This window comes from Labeo rohita, chromosome 21 (genome assembly GCF_022985175.1).
Source record: "Labeo rohita strain BAU-BD-2019 chromosome 21, IGBB_LRoh.1.0, whole genome shotgun sequence".
Taxonomy (NCBI): Eukaryota; Metazoa; Chordata; class Actinopteri; order Cypriniformes; family Cyprinidae; genus Labeo; species Labeo rohita.
Genome location: NC_066889.1, coordinates 12,081,548 through 12,099,812, shown reverse-complemented (window position 1 = coordinate 12,099,812; position 18,265 = coordinate 12,081,548). Strand labels below are relative to the sequence as shown.

The following is an 18,265-nucleotide window of genomic DNA, read 5'->3' as shown; positions in this document are numbered from 1 at the left end:
AAAAATCTATAACATACTTTGGTTAAAAATTCTTAATGGTACTGTAAAACAACACCATTTTTACCTTGCCAAAATCAGCTCAAAATATTGTGGACTGCTGTACACGCCTCTACTACGCAAGCTTTTTTTAATGTGTGGTTGCCAGATATCAAGATTTCAAATCCTCAAATCAGAGCTTTTCATTTAAAACGATACATTTTCTGCCCATTGTTTTGCATAATTTTTATGGTCTGGCAACCGTGTGCTCTCACTTCGCTGTGGAAGCGCGGACGATGATCTGAAAACATAGACAAACAAGTAAGCTGGAGTTTAGTGACCTCAATGTAAGATGTTCAGCTTAAATGAACATAAACATTTGCGATTGTAGTTGCTGAATGAATGCATTTAAACAACACTGTTGTTTAAATACAGAAACATCATTGAAATTTAGAATTATTGGAATTACTATAAGGAATTTCACTGTTACAATTTTTGTTTGTTCATTCGTTTTACCAGTTTTTACAATGTAGACAGAGAGGGTGCATAAGTCTTTGATATTAATTTATATAATAAATAGCCTATAATAAATCAGTACAATAGATGAGATAAAATAAACAATGTGTGAGACCACCTACTATTGATTTGTGCGTATAGGTGAAAGCACAAAAAAATAAATGTCTTTAAGCAAAAATCATTTTTTAATCAGTTTAACTATTATACAGTATGACAAAAGTGTGACTAAGATTTCACCAAGCTAAAATGCTCAGAAATTTAGCAGACTAAAGCTTGTTTAGACAAAAACAGGACAAGGCTGACTAAATATGTGACCCTGGACCACAAAACCAGTTTTAAGCAGCAAGAGTAAATTTGTAGCAATAGCCAAAAATACACTGTATAGGTCTAAATTAGCAATTTTTCTTTTTATGCCAAAAATCATTAGGTTATAAAGTAAAGATCATGTTCCATGAAGATATTTTGTAAATTTACTTTTTAAAGTAAAAAGAACTTTGGATAACTTTAAAGGCAATTTTCTCACTATTTTGATTTTTTTGCACCCTCAGATACTGATTTTCAGTGTCTCAGCCAAATATTTCCCTATCCTAACAAATTTCCAAAAATGGACCCTTATGACTGGTTTTGTGGTCCAGGGTCATATACAGTATGATAACTAAAAAGTACATTTGACCCAGGACCAAGACTAAGACTAATTTAAAAGACTAATACTAAATTAAAATATGGCTGACAAAATGAACACTAGCTACTCAGTAATTTGACTTTTGACATCTTAAAATATCAAATTGCTATGTAATAATTTCTAAAGCAACTTAAAACAATCAGATGTTATCTTAAAAAATGTAAATCGAGAGACCATGTCATTTTCATTTTATCTTGAAAAGATGAGATTTCAAAATAATCAGATGCAGCACTAACTCAAAATAACTAGATATTATCTCAAATAACACCGTGTGAAATAATGACCTGTGTGCTGGATTTTTTTATTTGATGTGGCAGAAACACAAACGCAGTGCGGTAGAGCAGAGCATTATTGCCACACAAGATCACAAACATTTTAAAAAAGAAAAAAAATCACATTCTGCCTCCATCTGTGAACGCTAAGAATTCTCAGGCAGCAAGCGACTGTCAGAGTCTCATAAGCTACTGGTGACAAGATGCTTTGCAAATTCTCAGTATATAAAACTCTGAGCCATAACGGATTCTCTATCTACTGCATATCAAAACCTGATCTCTGATTAGCTCCTGCACGACAGTGAATGAGAAACTTCTGAATATGCGGAGAGGGGATTAGTTTGAAACTCCTGGAGGCTTTCCTTCAGATGGAGGATTATATCAAGGTCACTGAGGTACTGGGAGGATTGGGCATGAAGGTGCCAGCTGTACCCGCTCTTCTGACGTCCTCACATGCCTCCGCTCTCACGGGCAGCTGACGGTCATGGTCGCTGCGGTCAAGCCCGCTCTGCATTACCCAACTGGAGCACAAGTTGGATGCGGAAGAGCTGAGCTGTGGATTACGCTCCGGCACTCGAGACTGGCACCGAGCAGCAGTGACATAAGAGCTTTTCCTCTAAGGATGGAGGCAGAGGTAATGATAAGGCTGTAAACATCCTGAAGCTGACGGTATGCATGAGAGCACAGACGGCTAACAGAGGCATCTCAACATCCCAAAACATGCTCACCGTCAAATCATATGACCCTCGACACGAAGTAACAAGTGTAAATGTGAGTAAAGCACGGCATACTGCAGGGATGTAGAGATTTGTTTGCAACCCTGGGTAAACATAATCCTAGGTTATCTATTGAATTCTCACTGCTCTTTCTCTACCCTGGGCTAGTAATTAATTCTGGGTAGTCGTGTTTCAAAATTTCACACTGTACATTTGTAAACACTGTTATTTGTATATTAACTCTTTTTTTTTTTTTTTTTTTTGCATACACAATGCATATTTATGAGGTCAGCAACATTGACTGGACAAAAACAGCTTATTTTGGCAGTTCTAAGCCTCTGAAATGCATCAAAGCAGATGCTGAAAATTAAACAGCAAAAAAACAAATATTGAAATTAAACAGCATTTCTGCACTGTACAAAGTGCATTAATACTTAATGAGATGTTTGTTTAGTTGGTAAGACTTTACAAGAAGGTTTAATTCATTAACACTAGTTAATGCCTTTGGTATCATGAACTAATAAAGTATTTTTTGACAGCATTTATTAATCTAGGTTAATATTCATTTATAAATACAAGTGGCATTTTTCAGTGTTAATTCATGTTTAGTTGCAATACATGAACAAATTATCATTTAGACATGAAACGCTACATATTAATATGTAAAAATGAGAAATTATCCTACGCTACCATTAAAAAGGAGATTTTTTTAAAGTCTCTTATTTTTATCAAAATCAAATTTATTTAATCAAAAATACAGTTTTATGCTAAATTTTGGAAACCCCTTGCAGAATCTGTGAAAATGTGAATAACAAAATACAAGAGATCATATGAAATGCATGTTATTTTTTATTTAGTACCATCCTGAGTAAGATATTTTACATAAAAGAGGTTTACATGTAGTCCACAAGACAACAAAATTGCTAAAATTATTAAAATAACCCCCTGCAAAAGTTTGGGAACCCTTGGTTCTTAATACTGTGTGTGGTTACCCTGATGATCAATGACTATAATCAATGTAATGGTTGTTCATGAGTCCCTTGTTTGTTCTGAACAGTTAAACTGAGCACTGTTCTTCAGAAAAATCCTCCAGGTCCTGCAGATTCTTTAGTTTTCCAGCATCTTTTGCATATTTGAAGCCTTTCCAGCAGTGACTATGATTTTGACATCCATCTTTTCACACCGAAAAGGGGGAAAAAAAGGTTCAAACATTCACTGATGCGTTATGAACCAAGGGGTGAAAACTTTTTGAATTTGAAGATCAAGGTAAATTGTACTTAATTTGTCTTCTGGGAAACATGCAGGTATCTTCTGTAGCTTCTCAAGGGCAGTAGTAAATAAAAACAAAAAAAGATATTTCAACAAAATAAAAACAATTTGGACATCTTTCATCCTTTTCAAAAGTTTTCACCCCCAGCTCTTCGTGCATCGTGTTTCCTTCTAAAGCATCAGTGAATGTTTGAACCTTTTTTAATAGTTGTGTTTGAGTCCCTCAGTTGTCCACAGTGTGAAAAGATTGATCTCAAAATCATACAGTCACTGCTGCAAAAGGGACCTAGATGATTTTTCTGAAGAACAGTGCTTAGTTAACTGCTCAGAGCAAACAAGGGACTCATGAACAACCATTACAAAATAATAAAACAGTCGTAGATCATCCAGGTAACCACACACAGTATCTTTTATGTAAAATATCTTACTCAGGTCAGTACTAAATAAAAAATAACATGCATTTTGTATGATCTCTCTTATTTTAGTAAAATTATTCACATTTTCACAGATTCTGCAAGGGGTTCCCAAACTTTCGCATAAAACTGTAAAATTGAAATATTATTACAACTAAAAATTTCACTACAATTTAAAGTTGTCTATTTTAAAGCAATTTATTTCTGTGATGGCAAAGAATTTTCAGCAGCCATTACTCCAGTCTTTAGCATCACTGATCCTTCAGAAATCATTCTAATATACTGATTTAGTGCTCATTAAACATGTATTATTATTATTATTATTATTCAAGAATCTTTAGTCAATAGAACAGCATTTATGTGAAACCGAACATTGCAAATGTTTTGCTGTCAAATTAAAGAGAGAGTTCACCCAAAAATTTTAATTTTGTCATTAATTACTCACACTCATGTCATTCCAAACCTGTAAGACCTTCGTTCATCTTTGGAACACAAATTAAGATATTTTTGATGAAATACAAAAGCTTTTTGACCCTGCATAGACAGCAACGCAACTGACACGTTCATGGCCCAGAAAGCTAGCAAGGACATTATTAAGTTAGTTCATGTGACATCAGAAATTCAACTTTAATTTTATGAAGCTACAAGAATACTTTGTGTGTGCAAAGAAAACAAAAATACCAACTTTACTCTACAATTTCTTCTCTTTTGTGTCTTGCCTTGAACATGGTAGTTGCGCTGCTGTCTACGGAAGGTCAGAGATTTCATCAAAAATATCATAATTTGTGTTCTGAAGATGAATTAAGGTCTTACGGGTTTGGAACAACATGAGGGTGAGTAATTACTGACATAATTTTCATTTTTGGGTGAACTCTCTCTTTAATTTGACAGCAAAACTTTTGCAATGTTCAGTTTCAATGTATCAATTTAATGTATTCTTTGTTATAATAAAGCATTTCAACTTAGCTGTCGTTTTGAGCTAATATGAAAATATGATGATGATTTGAACCAGAAACCCCTGCTAAAATGTTTTAAGATCTAAATATAAACTAAGCTTGAATACTTCCTAACAACCCTACCCAGCGATTTTTTCTGTATTATAATTTTCAGTCCTCCAACTAGACAAACCACAAACTGACAAGAACCATCTCGGAAATCTGTGCAGATGGTGGCACGGCTGAGGCATCTGACCTAACACAAAAACACATTTTCTCATATCTGCTTTCTGCCGCAACACCTCCATCTTCCTGTGACCAGCCAAACACGAACAGGCCCATCTACAAACACTCACTGGATCTCCATGTGACAGAATTTTAATGCGTACACACACAATCTGATGGGACACCTAAATCGAGCTCTTCAGATGTCACACTGCATTCCAAAGAAGGTGACGAAAAAAAGCAGAGCAGTTGCGAGTTTGCTTGAATGAGTGTCATCTTTGTTTTCATGCGTTCTGCACTGGAAACAAAGTGCTGACACTGTGTGAAAGCTTTAATCCAATAAAGACACAAGCACTTGCTTTATATGGCACATCCCTGTCCAATTCTTGCCATTTGATGTCCGCGTAGTCCTAGCGCTTGAGCTCTTCACAAGGGAAACGGAGGATGATTAAAAGTCTAAGCTAAAAGCACATGTTGTAAAAGAAGTCCTCTGTCATCCACTAGTGTCACTGTGGCCTTTAAGATAACCTTCTTCTGTTGAAAAACGAACACAATACAGACGCCAATGATCACAGGCCTTCAATAACATCATTGAGTGTACATTTTAAATAGAGCAGACCTTTTCACAATAGACTTCTCATTTTTCAAGCCCTCAGACTTGCGCCGCTATTATATGGCCGCTTTTTCGCTACTTCGTTCTTGCTATTTTAATTTGAATGAAAAACCCTGACTTTCTTCAGTGTATCTGTTAACAGTGTTTTAACATCCACTGAATAATGCACTACATCATCATTTTCAAGCCCAGACATCGCATCAGCTCCGAGGCACAATATCATACATTTTAAATAACCAGGCATCATGGATCTCCTCGATCAGAGAGACATTTTTCACAGCTAGCTTTTGAAAATCAAGATTGAGTTGATGAATTTTCCACAGGCCTCAGACTCAACCCATCCATCCACATAAAATATCGAGGTCCTTGGAGCTGAAAACAAAAGGACGGACATCACAAACCGTGGCGTTTAAGTTTTATCATTCACAGAGAAAGTGTTGGAAAAAAAAAATATATATATACTTGGGATCTTCTCCAGCATTCAAACTTGTGACTTGTGAAGTGTCAAGCCTTGCAGGATTCATCTCCTACGTCGGTAACTGTGAGGTTCAATTTATCTTCCCCATGAGCTGTATATGCCAGAGCGGTTTTGCATGACCACTGCCAGCTGCCTTAATCTTAGCCTGGGTTGCATTTACGCGCTCTAATTCAGCAGATCTAATTCAGAGATCATTTAAAAGCTGCAGGGCTGGAGCCCCGAGCCTCCGGCCCTGCAAAACTGCATTATAAAATCCTCCACAAAATAAACGCTCCACCGTTCACTCGCGCATAGCCGGTGCGGTGCGTGCAATGGCAAATGTCCCTCAATCTGTCGCTGAATCTGGTTTTTGTCTCATGCAGGTGAGTGATTTTCGTCCATTCAAGTCAGTCAGCAGAACTGCAGTACAAACTGACAATGCAAGGAAGGATGTCACCAGCATCACTATCAGCTCAGATCTGAAAAGACAAAACATTGGTCTTACCTCCTAAAACTTGCTGGAGAGCTGCAGCAGGAATGATGGGAAAGAAAAGAGAGAATAATAAATCAACAACACAGAATCCACCATTTGTCATTCAGGCTGTTGAAAATATAATGAGAAGAATAAACGCCTTTGCTGAAGATATATGTAATTGCCAGGTGAGACTATCAAAATATCAAGTTATGGTTCATATTTAAGTAAACATGTCTTGTTTGAATGTCAAATCCTGCTATTACGAATCAGTTAAACTACTATAAATATAAATTTAATAAACGTACGTAGGCCTACTTGTAATCCTACGCTTCATAAATATTCAGGTGTGGGAGCAAAACATCATGTGGATCCAAGGAAAATCATATGCATCAGTATGATAAGCATTCGGGAAAAGTGAAATAAGGAACTCAGAGGGTGAAAGTCATTTTTAAGTGGTTAAAGAGTATTACTCATGATATCTTCGAGGGCATGTGAATTAAAAAAACAGCAACTGAGTATACAGTACTTACAAATGTTGTTGGCAGAAACTTTTAAAAGCTCATAATTGCATCCTGGGAGTCTACTGTAGATTTCAGTCTGACTAAAACATAATAAAAATGCACGCACCACTTGTTTGAGTCATAAATCAAGTCGTACACTCGAATGTTATTGTCATTACCGAAGATGACTGTTTATAGTAGACGTCTAGATGATTAGACTCATGGGAGCCGGGATGCATGTTGCTCGTGTTGTTTTCTGAGATGCAATGATTAAATCTATAAATGGGAGTTTCTTCAAGTTCAGGAACTTTTATTTCCCAGGGGTTGATTTTTATTAAAACTAACAGATTTCTACTTTTTTTTTTTTTTTTTTTTTGGCTACATGAAGGTCATATTAAACCAGTGAAATGTTGAACCAACTCTGTCTCTCACCATGCCTACTTCGCTACTATATAGATGGTGAAAGATGTGTGAAAGACAGTTCACAAACTCAGACAGCGTGCATCCGACTCAGACAGCTTGTGATAATGAATGCATCTCAAGTCATAGCTTATTTTTGTTACTTTTTTCAAACGTCTTTCATGTAAAGATTTCTATTGTTTTACCCTTTTCCCCAGAAATGCTAAAATATTCAATCAAACTCAACTGAAATAAGAATTTATCTTAAAGAAGTCCACTTCCAGAACAAAAATTTACAGATAACATTCTCACCCCCTAGTCATCCAAGATGTTCATGTCTTTCTTTCTTCAGTCGTAAAGTAATTTTCTTTTTTGAGGAAAACATTTCAGGATTTTTCTCCATATAATGGACTGCTATGGTGCCCTGATTTTGAACTTCCAAAATGCAGTTTAAATGCGGCTTCAAACTATCCCAAATGCCTCCCTAAATACTTTTTAATCTCAAACACTCGTCTTGTCTTGCTCTGCCTGAACTCCGTGTATTCTGGTTCAAGACAGTTAGGGTAAGTCGAAAAACTCTTATTTTCTCCCTCAACTTCAAAAATCATTTTAAAATCGTCCTACATCGCTGCAGAAGTACCAACCCAGTCTTTGCAAGGTGAACATGCAAAGAAGATCAAACACCCTTAACAAAAAAGGTGAAACAGCAATATAGGATGATTTTGAAGTTGAGGGAGAACATGAGATGGGAGTTTTTCGACATACCCTAACTGTCAAGAACCGGACAAATACAGAGTTCAGGCAGAGCAAGACAAGACGAGCATTTGAGATTAAAAAACTAAAGTAACAAGTTAAAAAAGGTGGGGGGGGGGGCAAAGTAAGTAGAATTTTTATGGAAAAGAAAATCCCCTTCAGGTCAAAATGACCAGAACACAAGACGAGGGCTAACTGTGTCATTTCTAATGAAGCTACTGCACAAAAGAAAAAAAAAAAAGGATAAGATAAAAGAATAATAAAACGATTTTTTAAAAAATAAAAGTGAAGTGTGACTACATTTGTGAGCATTTTGGAGTTATGAAATTGGTCATCTAACCAAAAAAAAAAAAAAAAAAAAGTACAGTACATAATCGGAGATGTGGTGCAAATGACACTGGACAAGTGAAATGACTTAAGATATTATGTCTTGTTTTCTGAAAAAAAAATATATATATACTCAAATTTTGTTAGTTTTTGCTCAAAATAAGCAAAAATATCTGCCAATGGGGTAAGAAAAATCTTCTTGTTTAGCCTTTGATTTAAGATATTTTTTTCTTACCCCACTGGCAGATATTTTTTGCTTGTTTTAAGCGAAAACTAACAAAATTTCAAAATTTATTTCAGGAAAAAAGACATTAAATCTTAAGTCATTTTACTTGTCAAGTAAATGCATCATCATTCAAGAATTCTTAGTTATTTATACTAGACAATACTAGTAGTGTGAACTTGTCAAGTTCACACTACAGTTTACGGTTCGTCAAATATGGTACACTGTGCATCCATTGAGATGATTTAAAAAATAGCACAGATCACTTAACAGAGAGTGAAACCATGAAGCGCTTAGTCAGAGTGTTCGGCGAGTGAATATATTATCTGTGCTAAATTTAGCCTCCAACTCACACACTGGCGAGTAAAATCTAAGAATGTATTAGCCAATGGCTAAAGTTAGACATATTCAGCTGCCTAGAGTTAAGACTTAGTCGCATATGTGAATGATTTACTCACATTGTAGAGGGTTGCACATACACTGACCAAAATTATAAACGCAACATTTTTGTTTTTGCCCCCATTTTAGAGTGGCCTTTTGTTGTGGCCAGCCTAAGACACACCTGTGCAATAATCATGCTGTCTAATCAGCATCTTGATATGCCACACCTGTGAGGTGGATGGATTATCTCGGCAAAGGAGAAGTGCTCACTAACACAGATTTAGACAGATTTGTGAACAATATTTGAGAGAAATAGGCATTTTGTGTACATAGAAAAAGTCTTAGATCTTTGAGTTCAGCTCATAAAAAATGAGGGCAAAAACAAAAGTGTTACGTTTATAATTTTGATCAGTGTATATTGTATCAAACCATTTTTTTTTAGAAATCCATGCCTTCATATCCTCAGTGATTGGTTGTGGCAAGAAAAAAAAAAAACTCTTAAACTAAGACTCTAAAAATCGAACTTCTTCAAGTGAAAAAAGAGAAGGATCCAGGCTGATCCTCCTCCAAGGCACACAGTACAGTATGTGTATATAATAAAGCTAAACATTATCTACTCACATAATATATGTATAATACTAATCACATGGTCATTGTGTTAATTATTCATATAAATATATCTGGATACAGACAAAAAGCAATTTGGGACTCATTAGTACCACCATTTGAATACGATGAAGTTGAGAATATTTTCATAGCACGTTCTCCGAAAGGCCAAAAGGTCACGTGCTACCTTAATGACATACTTGAGACCACAGTACAGACTCAGGCAAAGCCTTCACTGTGAAATAATAGGAGTCAGGGGAGGACGTCAAAGGCTTGCTAGGTGGAGCTAGCGTGGGGCTGGACGGTCTGGTCATGGACGGTGAGTCAGATCACTGTTGCCACTGTGATAATGAGGAGAAAGTAGCTGTGTGAGGAGCTGTTTGCAGCTCTTAAAAGGTGGAGGGCAACAATCCTCACTCTAAAACACTAATGAGAACACATGGCGGCTTCCACATGGCCATTGAAAACAGAGACCTAACCCTATGGCCAATTAAAGAGGAATTTTTGCGAATGTTATTTTGCGATCATCATTATGTGGCCATGGAGACGTCAGCGCCTAAACGAGCACCCGAGAGAGGGAGAGCTGCTCTATTATCCATTTTCCTAATCTCGGTAGCTCAACCGCTACAAATTAAATCCGAGGTTTCCAAGCAAATCTTAATAGACTGCTTTATCAATAAAAAGGTGCCTGGCAGGTACCGCAGGTGCGAGGGGGACGTTAGCGCACCCCAACGACGTTTGCAGAGGGAAGCTGAAAGCACAACAAAAGCCGGGACAAAAGACGACACAAAACCCTCAGCGCAAATGCTGCTCGATTGCCTGGAGCGAGACAGTAAATCTCTTAATCACACTGTGTTTGTGGGAGCTGCTTGCTTGGCTCGGGATATCAGGCCATGCAAAACTGTCAGCCGCCCATAAATCACGAGGGCCGCTTTAACCTTTACAAGTGCTCTCCTCGGCTCCCTCAAATTGGTCACGGCAACAAAGTCCCGGAGAATTGTAATGAATGGAGCATGGCCGCGAGAGCTGACATGGTGACAGCGTCTGGAGCTTCTCAAAATGAGCGTGCTAGGCTAGCGCCACGCGGGTTATTAGCATGATCTCAGGCTGTCGGTCTGAAAAAGCCAGAGTGGCATGTAATCTGTCTCTATTTAGTCAAGTGATGCTAATCCCTCTCTTGATCTGAATCGGGTCCTCCAGTGTGAACTCGAATGAGACGAGGCGTCTCCATCAACCACGACAATAGAGGAAGTGTGTTTACGGGAGCTAATATATAAAAAAATCAACAGTCTTTTTTGATTGCCAATGCAGCAAATCAATAATATATGTGTCAACCACTTGACAAAACAGCTTCTTACCTGTAGCACGGATTCTTGCCAGCATCTTATTGGCAGCTCGTTTCATTATCTGTTTTTGCAACAGTTCGTTTGATCATCCTGCATAATTATATGTGTGAAAGTTATGATTTTTAATCAGGCTTAAAAATCACTTTAACAATGTCTCACTTTCACTGTGCCTCAAAGCAGGAATGATTTTCCGAACCAGAATAGCCGAGTCCCCTGCTAGCTTCAAGAAACGCCTAAGGACAACGCTCTACAGTGAGCACTTGTCTCGCAATTGTTAATGCACTCTTTTGTAAAAAAACAAAAACATTATTCTTAACCTGTTCTTTTACTGCGTCTCACTGCTATCGCTGTTCTAGTCTCTTAGGGCGCAAAAGTATATATATTTTTTCACTTGGCCCAGTCAGTAGTTCAGATTTCGACTCGTTCTGACACAAAAAACAAGCATTGTGAATACAGACAGATAATATTTTCAGACTTGCATTTTAAAGACAAATATAAAAAGCGTTTTACATTTATTTGTTCATTTTCTTCACACATCACATATGTCATGTTTCATCCTGAGCACTGACACTGATGTCTACTTTGTAAACAAGCGCACTTTTGATAAAAATTTAGGATTGAAAGTCAAAGTCTGAAACAATGCTACAAGAAAAATTATTCATTAAAGGCTTTTTAGAAAATAGCAAAAAAGCTGAAGTATGAAGGCATGGTAAAAAGTTTACAAGAAAAATGTAACCCTCATCTGTTAAACACACACACACACACACACACACACATAAACACTGGACATATGGTGCTTAGTGATAGTTCACCCACAAATGAAAATTGTCCCAGGGTTTACTCACCCTCAAGCCATCCTAGATGTATATGACTTTCTTCTTTCAGATGAATACAGTCAGAGTTATATTAAAAAATGTCTGGTCCTTCCGAGCTTTATAATGCCAGTGAATGGCTGTTGATTTTTGAAGTCCAATAAAGTGCATCCAACCATTATAAGAAGAGTGCCACATGGCTCCGGGGATAATAAAGGCCTTCTGAAGCAAATCGATGCATTTGTGTAAGACAAATATCTGAGTTCACGAGAGAGTGGCATACTTCAGGAGTTTTGCGCTTTACTTCAGGAGGCCTTTATTAGCGCCCCGGAGCTGTGTGGAGCACTTTTTATGATGGATAGATGCACTTTATTGGATTGCAAAATCTCAACAGCCATTCACTGCCATTATAAAGCTTGGAAGAGCCAGGACATTTTTTAATATAACTCCAATTGTATCTCAGGGCTCTACAGTACGACCATTTCAGTCACATTCGCAACTGAAAACTTCTGTGTGCGACTATGAAAAAAATATTTAGGAGCACCATGTGCGACTGTCCCGATCAGCATATTGGTGTTTGCGCTGAGGGAAGCTTCAGTGGTTTCTATGTGATTCTGCAATGTTGAGTAAAGTATCACAGACATATCTCATGAATCCTTTCATACACAAAGTGTAGAGAGAGAGTGTAAATAAGAGATTTGTTGTACAGTGTAGCGAGCTTTGTTGACTATAATGGAACTTTGTGAGATTGTGATGAACTAAGATGAGTGACAGGTTTTAATGATTTTTAAGGGAGTTTGTAAATGAGATATTGATTTAATGCAACAGTAAAACAAGAAGTTAATATTAAGTGACTTACAGCTCATTGTCTGACTATAACACTATTGCCTGATTTTGCTTTAGTTCGTCGTCAAAAATCATCTGAAACAAGTCACAACTGAGCTGCTGCGCATCTCCATTCAAACAAAGCGGTGTTTTGTTTATGAATGAACATGCCTTTTTTAAACGAATCAATGAGTCAGTGATTCAATTTTCCATTCTTAAAGTCACCTGCTTTATTCCTGAATGTATCAGCCGTTTGAACGAATCAAATGAATGAATGATTTAGTAATTAAATCAATGACTTGCTGCCAACTGGCAGATTTAGTTTAATTTTTAAAGTATATTTTCAGCTATTTAAATAATTTTATATATGTATTTATTCCAAATTGTATATTTAAAACATTAATCTCAACATTTATTTATGAAGTTGATTGCACTCGTGCCACCTCTGAGCCTCATTAAACATGAAAATACACCTACAAGCCACTTTTGTGTTCTTCTATGCCACCTCTGTAGTACAAATGAATTTTGTTAATATTTCATTTGATTGTTCTTATTCTGCGGTTTTAATTTGAAATTTTAAAAAGTTTAAAAAATATAATTAAAAAAAGTCCCCTGTAAATCACTTTGAGGTGTCAAATATCATAATGGAAGGGCAAATTTTATCAGATTTTTTTATTATTGACTAGAAGGGTAGAGCCCTGTATCTATCTGAAAGATGACAGTCAAACACACGATGGTCATTTTCATATTCTTTTAAAGGAGAAGTCCACTTCCAAAACAAAGATTCACATTTAATGTACTCACCCCTTGTCATCCAAGATGTTCATGTCTTCCTTCAGTCGTACAGAAATTATGTTTTTGAGGAAAACATTTCAGCATTTTCCTCCATATAATGGACTGATATGGTGCCCCGATTTTGAACTTCCAAAATGCAGTTTAAATGCGTCTTCAAACGATCCCAAATGCGGTTGTAAATGATCCCAGCCAAGAAAGCCAAACGAAATGATCGGTTATTTTAATTAAAATAATATAATTTATATACTTTTAAATGTTAAACACCCGTCTTGCCTTGCTCTCCCTAAACTCTGTGTATTCTGACTCAAGACAAAATGCCTTTTGAAAGTTCATAATCGTGGCACCACAGCAGTCCATTATATGGAGAAAAATGCAGAAATGTTTTCCTCAAAAAATAATTAATTTCTTTACGACTGAAGAAAGAAAGACATGAACATCTTGGATGACAAGGGGGTGAGTACATTATATGTGAATCTTTGTTTTGGAAGTGGACTTCTCCTTTAATATAATTTGATAATGTACTAACCCAGCATAATGTTCTGATGTTCAACAATTTGATCTATATGATTTAAATGATATATTTCCATTATTAAATCAGGAACAAATGTTATTCCAATTATATGGCACTTAAAACTAATTTAATGAGAATTCCCTTCAGAATTAGTAAGAAGCTAAATAAGTAAGTAATCCTGTACTGACATTTTGTGGATGAAAACCACAAAAACATGAACTCCAGCAATGCCCCTTTGTCACTTTGCAGTCTGCCTTTATTTTCCACTATACGGGTTTTGAAAATGCAAAGCCACAAAGGCAAACCAGCAAATGCACTTGAGTGCACAGGGATGGGATTTGGGGTGTCTTTCCTAGGTCTAAAAGCAAATCTGACAAGCTCCAACAAGCTCCTTTTATTAAACAAAGAAAGCAAATGCAAGCAATATCTAACACGAATATCCTTTCCCCTCTGAGAAGGAGAGCTGGCATTCATTTTGACCTTGCAAAGACCTGCAGCAAAAATCAGGTGGTATGTTGACAGATCATGTAGACCTACCGATAACCGAGCGTTCATTGCATGAAAGAAAATAAGTGGGTGAATCATGAGGGACAGTGAGATGGAAAATTACGTTTTATATGAATTCTCACCCTCATGCGCAGATATTTTATTTTTTTCCCACTGACACCAAAGACAGACGTCAATATCTATATATCTATATGTGGAACTGATATTTGATCTTCGTATATTCAAATGCATCCAACATTATTAGTAACACCACTGTAACACAAATTCATTTCCCCTATTACCCGCAGTTAATCGGTAAATCAAAAAATTAAAAGGAATACTTCACACAAAAACAAGCGTTATTTACTGCTGATTTGGTCAGCAGTTTCAAGTTAACAGCTCACTGGAGGGAAAGATTATCAATAAAAAACATCTTCAATTTCAGCCCCTTCCTCACAGGAAGCTATTACAAGATTTCAAAAGACAGGGATTGTGTTGTATTGCAAACGGCCACCAAGCAAAATTAACAAGGCAGCTGAAAAGACTCCATGTCCTGTTTTAATTACTTGCTGAATTGCTGCCTAGTGTGTAAACTATTATTTGGCTTCTTATGCCCTCTGCCAAGTGCGGTAAACTATGGTGCTGATTACCGCACAACCAGCTACTGGCAAAAACGCACAAACCCTGAGCCGGGTGAATGTAGCTAACCTCACTCGCTTGCGTTTTGGCCCCGAAAGAAATACAAAACTGCACAATGGCAGCAGATGCCTGTCTGAAAGCGAAATACAGACATGCTTGCATCCTTGGCACACACAGCTCGATGTTGAGGGCGACCCAGACTAATTTGTGTTGATAAATAAGACAGACTCTCAGTCTACATTATTTAATCCTGGGGAGCGGATGGCCTTGTTTTCACAGTGAAAGCTCGTTCCCTGTACACTTAAAGAAAAGCCTCTGCGAATTGAGTCTCTCATACAGAGTAAAAAGACCACAGAAGGGATGAAGTCCAACGCTACATGAAAAGGGTTTTGTCTGATGCAAACTAGACCTCTTCAGCGCTTTGCTCTTGCTTTTATAGAAATAATCAGTATACTGTACGGGTGGGCGGTAAGACCAAAACCTTATATCACAGTATGAGTAATTTTATATCAGGGTAACGGTATATATAATGATACACTTATTTCTGCAATACTGAAATCACTGTAGATCAAACAGTATGGCACCAGACTAGTATTGCCATGGTCATGGGGTTTGATTCCCAGGGAAGCCATGAACCGATAAAAGGTAAACTTGAATACAGTGCAAGTTGCTTTAGATAAACACATCCACTAAATTCATAAATGCAAAACAAAATATCATAAATTATATCATGCTTATAATTAATGTACTGTGTGTAATTATGTATATATAACTACACACAAATTAATGTATATATTTAAGAGAAATATGTACAAAATATTTTATTTATATATAATATAAATTATATAAAAATTATTTTAAATACATGTACTTGTAAATATTCCTCAAATATGTACATGAATGTGCTTGTATTTATATATGCATAATAATCACACACAGTACATACACATATATTAGGCAAACTCAAACTTTTATTTTGTATGCGATTAATCGCGATTAATCGATTGCCAGCTCCACTTGTAATGTAATGAAATGTAGTTTGTGTGAATGAATTAATTAATAAAACAGAGTTATTATAGAAGCTATAAAGTTTGCTTTGTCTATTTTTTTTTTTTAAGTTATTTCAAATTCAAATCATTATAAAGGCAATAACATTTAATTGTATATTTGAATTAGTGAGTGAGTGAGTGAGTGAGTGAGTGAATTAATTGCTACAGTACAAGTTATTATAAATGCTATTCACCTCATTCTTGACTGATATGAATTATTGGTGGAAATTCTGTTTTGGAGAACGTCCATTCAAAAAGAATAAAACAAATCTTTTCAAATCATAAGCTTACCAATTTGTTTGACTGAATGAGCTGTCGATTTTCCTTCATGTTTTATTTTCAGACATCATGAGAACAATGTAACACTCGGTATTTTACCATGACATGTTATAAAACGAATATCTATGGCAAGAGCTCTTTGCATTCTTTTCACCATGATTATTTTCTTTTTCTCTTTGCATTCCACTGTAATAGTATAAGGACAACATATACTGCACATTTGTGGTCTGTTCTCCCGACTTAATTGATGATATATCCCATTAATAATTCACTGGAATGCACAAAGAATCTCTTGTTATTCTCCTCACATCCTCGTGTCTCTTTCCAGGTTTGTTTTCACAGGTATATACAATTTATTATCTGTCAAAATGACAGAAATCCCTTTGAAATAGTATCACGTAATGAGGAAGTTAATAAACTTTTTAATTAAGGCAACATATGTTACATACACTTTAAATATAAAAATAGTAATTGTGGCTTCAACTTAAAATAATTTGTTACCTGACTGCCTTAAAATTTTAAGTGTACTCAAAACAAATATCTAAGTTGTCACTTAGTACAACATAACATTTTAAGTTGACTAAAAATTAAGGCAGCCAAGTAACAAATTATTTTAAGTTGACACAACATTTTTTTTTTTTACAGTGTAATACAGATATATATTAGTAGAGTGATATTTCACCTGTCTGTTATTGCTGCCGCCCTAATTGCGCATTTTAGGGTTATTCATGGTCTGTTGAAAGTACCTTGTTTATGCTTTTACACTGCTTTTAAATGTCATTTTAATGTTTGATGGTTGAAGGGTAAGTAGAATGATGTCATCTCACTGTACCCAGTATTGCATTCATAGAGCAAACCTTCCACTGATTGTTTACAGCTTAACAGAAGTTACACCCATATTTCGCGCAAAGCATCATGGGGTGTAGGAATAAGGTGGACAGAAGTTTACATTTTGGTTTGCATTAATCGAGTGAGAGAGTGAGTGATTGAGCAAGTGAGTGAATAAATTAATTAACATATTACAAGTTATTATAAATGCTATAGAATTTTACATTTTGGTTAACATTAATCGAGTGAGTGAATTAATTAATATGGTACAAGTATTTATAAATGCTACATTAATTAACATTTTGGTTTGCATCAGCAGCTCTCGATGCCACCCCTTGTGCCCTCCACTCTACATATTTTGTATGTATCTCTTATCACTTCAGACATTTGTTCTATTCAACCACTATTAAGTGCCCTCCAATGTGGACACCACAGGATATTCAGCCATGATTCCAGTTTGAAGCGAGCGTACAGTATACTTTCCATTTAGAGGGCATTAATCTGTGTAAGACATGAATTCAAATTGTATTTATTTACAAAGGTATATTATGTCACACTTCTCTAGTAAGTTTCACCTGCGTGTGAAGACACTGCAGGCAGCGGTGTGGCACAAATCCGTAAATGAAGTGAAGTAAACTCTAACGGATTTCCCTTGCTCAGGGAGTAGGGAGCAATGAACACTGTGTAGGGACCATGCCAGTTGGAACACAGTTTATGCATGGCGCTTCTTTAATGAGCTGGTGATCTGATTTAGGTTTGCATTAATCAAGTGAGTGAGTGAATGAGTGAGTATAATACAAGTTATTTAGAAATAATCAAGTTGTTATAGATGCTATAAAGTTTTTTTAAATAAATATAATAAAATATAATTGTATTTTTGAGTGAGTGAGTGAGTGAGTGAGTGAGTGAGTGAGTGAGTGAGTGAGCGAGTGAATTAATTAATATAGTACAAGTTAT

The 18,265-nt window shown here is 36.1% G+C and overlaps 1 protein-coding gene across 13 annotated transcripts in view; it reads right to left on the bottom strand.

Moving 5' to 3' along the window:
• Window positions 1-18,265, bottom strand: part of nrxn2a (neurexin 2a) — a 497,417-nt gene that overhangs the window by 401,755 nt on the left and 77,397 nt on the right. For 12 of the 13 annotated variants that reach the window (XM_051093387.1, XM_051093386.1, XM_051093393.1 and 9 more), the window contains one exon: window positions 6,580-6,600. The exons of the other annotated variant lie outside the window; for it this stretch is intronic. In XM_051093387.1, coding sequence (XP_050949344.1) covers window positions 6,580-6,600 — 21 coding nt within the window. The remainder of the gene's footprint in view (window positions 1-6,579; window positions 6,601-18,265) is intronic. 13 annotated transcript variants of the gene reach the window in all.